Genomic DNA, 4,479 nt, shown 5'->3' on the forward strand with positions numbered 1-4,479 from the left:
AGGCAATTAAAAATCATCTGCAGGCAAATTAAACCCACCCTTTCAATCCCTTCTAACCCATCTTGAACAGAAGTTTTTCCCCTTACCTTGTGAATCAAGATAAATCCACCATCCAGGTCCCTTGACAGTGCCATTCCTGGGTTAAGGGAACCAATAATTCAGTGTTCCAGATATACCCGCTCCATATGGTCCTCATGTACTGATTCAATTGCCTGCATAATGTCATGTACTGCATTTTTACATTTACATTTTTGGAAATCATAAACATTGCTTTCAATATTTGAAGGCATATAAAAGAGAAGCCCCATTTTTATGTTCCCCTGTCTATTTCTTAAGCACACCTACAGTATCACCACATTTTTTTTACTTTAAGGATGGATAACCCATTTAGCTAAGGAAAAAAGTGTGTTTTTTTAATTATTGTTAATTCCAAGTTTTTTTTTACTTTTTAATGGGATACTCCTCAACTTTTGTCTTAACTGCCACGGTGGTAAAAGCTAAATGGGAAACCCACAGCTTCCTGGAATACATACATCAAATATCCCAGGAGGATGTGGGCTGCTCCATTTGCGCATGCTCGATCTGGCACAGTGCGAGATTGAGTGACGTGGGAAGAAGAATGCAGAAGAAGATGAAAAGGATAGTGGCACCTGGTGTCCTATACATGCAAAAACGAAGAAGGAAGACAGGAAAGCGTGGGACTGACTTGTCTAGGACCACAAAAGGATCGATGGCTTTTCACCTGTAAAGGTATGTTTTTGTTTTTTTGTTTTTTAGTCCTGCTTTAATTGTTGAAACAGCCAATTGTTCACAGAATTTAGCAGCTTAAATTGAAATTTGCAGAACATTGATTTTCCCCCCCCTACATTCTTAAGTGAATGAGACAAATAAGTGACTCTCCTTGCCTGCTCTGTTGGTAGAATCCAAGGCAAAGAGCTTCCTGTGTTTGCCTTTTTTGAAAACCTGCTGTGAAACAGTAGAAGCCCCTAATATAGGTTTATTTGTAAAAAAAAAAAAAGTAAAAATTAGTTATTAATAGTATTAGTAAATTTGTATATAATAGTAAAAAAAATATACACATATCTGTTATACCTTCGGTTTCAAAAAATCAAACCGTTTTAAATGGTTCAAAAAGAATGGACCCACAAGCCCTAAACCTCCTATGAATTAATATTCAGATTTTTATATAAGCATATTTATAAGGATTTCAGCAAAGGCCTAGTACATGGCCATTGCAACCTAATAATTTATTTGTGTTTTTTCCAACAGAACAATAGGAAGATCTGCATGCACCAGCCACAGCCTGCAGAAGCCAGCAATGCCTTTTCTTCCTGTGTAGATGCCAGCCCTGACCCTTCATTTGTCTTCATTTGTCCCCAGTCTCACATAGGGTTGAGCTGTGCTCATTCCAGAGACCAGGATGAGGGTTCAGTTAAAGCAAAGCTTTTTATAAGCCATTAGACACGGGTTATAAACCCTTCCGCCCTTGGCTCCCTATTATTTATTTATTATCTTTCTGCCGTCCTTTCTACCAAGCCCTGAACAAAGCACAAAAAATGTACAGCCAGACAAATGCACATCTGAGTGAATCGGTCAAAGAGAAATTGGTAACTAGAATGAGTTGAGTGAGATTGACAAGTGTAAGTAGAGAAGAAGTATTGAGATGAGCAGTGGGAGATATTGAGGCTTTAGGCCCCCCATTCCATACAATACATTAGCCGTATACAGTACAAAAAAAAAAATGAAATCCCCAAAATGTTCACTGCTTGTGTTTGTTTGATAGGTAATTCAGCACCATCATCCCTATATTTATCATTTGTATATAGCACGTGTTTTTAGGGGTGTTGAAGCAAAGAAAATGTGCTGATGGAAGTAAGAAGAAGGAGGTTGTAATGTTTTCCAATCTCATAAAAAAAGAGCACCCCTGGGATCATACCATGTTGTCACACCTGATCACTTATGGGCTGGGAAACATGCACACTTAACTCAGAATAAGGGTTAACCCAAATTTGCAGCCAATTTTAGGGAAATTACCGTGTGATCTGGCAGAACAGTATAGATCCAAAAGAACTATTTAGTGGGATAAAAGAGAAAGGTTTAATTGCATCATTGCTTAGTTCCTCTGGAATGGGTGTGCTGAAAAGTTGAGGGATCATTGTTGTACAAGGGTGCTGGAATGTTTTGCCTGTTTGGGTAAAAGCTCGCTTTGAGTGGGGTTGGATGGATCAGGATTAGACATATTGCTGTACATAATCTTTGATCTAAACTTAGTGTATAGAGGATCACATGAACGTTGATGTCCAACTCTCCAAGACAAAAGGTCTTGTGGATCCCTAAGGGGTAAAGTAAGGGGCCTGAGATATCACTCCATTTACAGCCTCGTAATAGAGCAGATCTTAGAGCTTCTCCAAATCCATGGTCCTGGGGAAAATATCTTCGGAGTAATTGCTCCAGTAAACAGCCAATTGAAGGTATGACCCTCATACCAATTTTATGCTCCTGATCCTAAAGCTATGAATGTAGAAGGTCTACACCACCTAGACCTTGATGTAGACCTAGGTCTACATCACAGTTTTGAGTGCTTACCTTCCACCCAAATACAAGCAATCATTTTTGCAGCAGCACAGAATATTTTAGTTGCATTATAGTTCATCCAGTGATGTTGTTTGAAGCAAATGAATTGAGGAAGATGAGCTCCAATTAGCCCTTGTTCTAGAGCAGCTAGGAGGCTTCCAATCCAAATTATCTGGAGGCCATCATGTTTCCCACTAAGTAATTCTGTAAATGAAATTTTTTTGAGATCCTAAACTATTTTGGGACACCAAACAAAACAAACAGGAAAGGAACATAATTTCAAACTATTCAGTGCAAGTGATAAATTCTAGAAACCCTAATAGAGGACACAAAAGTTAGACACCAAGGTAATAAACAAATACATTCCACATTGGAATGCATTATAGAGGTGTCTTTGAAGTGGGCGAAGCATGTCTTGTAGTCCAAAGTTTGAGAATCCTAATAACCTTTCCCTTTTTTGGAAATGCCATTATACCAATCCTGTTCATTAAGATATAAAAAAGGATATAAAAAGATATGAAAAAGTAAGCATGCATAAATGTTTACAGATATGGTTGATCCATCCACCCAAACTCCCTTCTTAAGTCATGTGTCCATCCAGATACCATTTTTTGCAATTGTTTGGATATTTTCTCGGCACAAGCTATGCGTTCGGAAGTGAAAGTGTGTAAAAGAGTGAACATTTGACTGTGAATTTAGTCAGTTTATGTTATAGAAAGTAAAGAATGTTAACCAGACAAGGGAAAAGTGCTCATTTTAAGGGCGTGTATGTTTGGGAATATAAAGAATGTTTGCCGTGATTTAGCATAGTGCTACACGACTGAGATGTGCATCCTAATGACCACACCACCATTACTCATCTCACATTGTCTGCAATTGTTCATGCCTCCTCTGTCTATGCTAATAAATCTCTCACTTTGACATCCATTGTTTTTTTTTTTCTTTCACAGTAACCAAAATGAGTTATTTTTTGATTGCTATAAATTATTGTCCATATTCTGCAAATCCTAGACAGGGATTTATTCCTTTAAAAACAAATTTTTCAACCCCCTGGTTTGGTTCTTCACTACCAAGAATACTGGGCTGCCTAGGGCTATCCTAGGGGTTATATCAAGATTTTCTGACTGTTGACAGTGCTCAATTCTGCCCACTGAGAATTCTCAACTGGAGGGTATTAAAGTGCCCAGACACTGAACATAGAAATATTTGGAAGTTCTAAACAAACTGCAAGCTCAATAGTACATATAGTACTCAATAGCACAAAACATAAGGTCTGAAAAGCAAAAGTTATGTCCTGTACCTTCAAAAACTAAATCAATAATAAAAGCTACCTTATTTCTATTCACATAGTTTCTCTGTAATGTGGCCATGAACTTGCAGATCGGAATGATCCACGATCACCACCAATACCCTCAGTGCAGAGGTACAAACAACATATTGGTGAACAGTGCAAATAGTTGCATGATAATTCCATACCCTGGAGTCAAAAGTTGGTAGGTCATTCATGAGCCAACCTGTCCGGCTGCATCTGGCCTCAATATTTTTGAATTACTGAACAAGCATGTAACTAGCTCTCATCTCCATCTTTGACCACATCCCTTGCCTATCCAAATGTACACAAAGCAGTGACACATACATGTCATGGAAAGAACAATGGTGTCCTTGATGTGCAGGGCCCTGATTGACAGCTCAGCTTCACCTTCTCACTGCTGTGTAAAAAAACAAAATGGTGGCTTGTAATGGGAAACCAAATTGAATTTTGGCCTAAAAAAATTGTTGGTTTGGCCAATGAAAACGTTCCCTTCTTCAGGAAGCTTGGCCCGAAGACCTGGAAAGGCAATTATCATGTAAGTGGTCAAGCAGCATAAAAGTAAAATACAGACAAAGAAACAGGACACATCCGAG

The 4,479-nt window shown here is 38.4% G+C and overlaps 1 protein-coding gene across 2 annotated transcripts in view; it reads left to right on the forward strand.

The window, feature by feature from the left end:
• The window catches only part of OBSL1 (obscurin like cytoskeletal adaptor 1), a 55,620-nt gene extending 52,119 nt beyond the window's left edge, over positions 1-3,501 (forward strand). For both annotated transcript variants that reach the window (XM_072418072.1, XM_072418073.1), the window contains exon 27: positions 1,270-3,501. In XM_072418072.1, the coding sequence (XP_072274173.1) occupies positions 1,270-1,277 (8 nt within the window). In that variant the 3' untranslated portion in view covers positions 1,278-3,501. The remainder of the gene's footprint in view (positions 1-1,269) is intronic.
• The last annotated feature ends 978 nt before the right edge of the window (positions 3,502-4,479 follow it).

Source organism: Pyxicephalus adspersus, chromosome 7 (assembly GCF_032062135.1).
Source record: "Pyxicephalus adspersus chromosome 7, UCB_Pads_2.0, whole genome shotgun sequence".
NCBI classification, from domain to species: domain Eukaryota; kingdom Metazoa; phylum Chordata; class Amphibia; order Anura; family Pyxicephalidae; genus Pyxicephalus; species Pyxicephalus adspersus.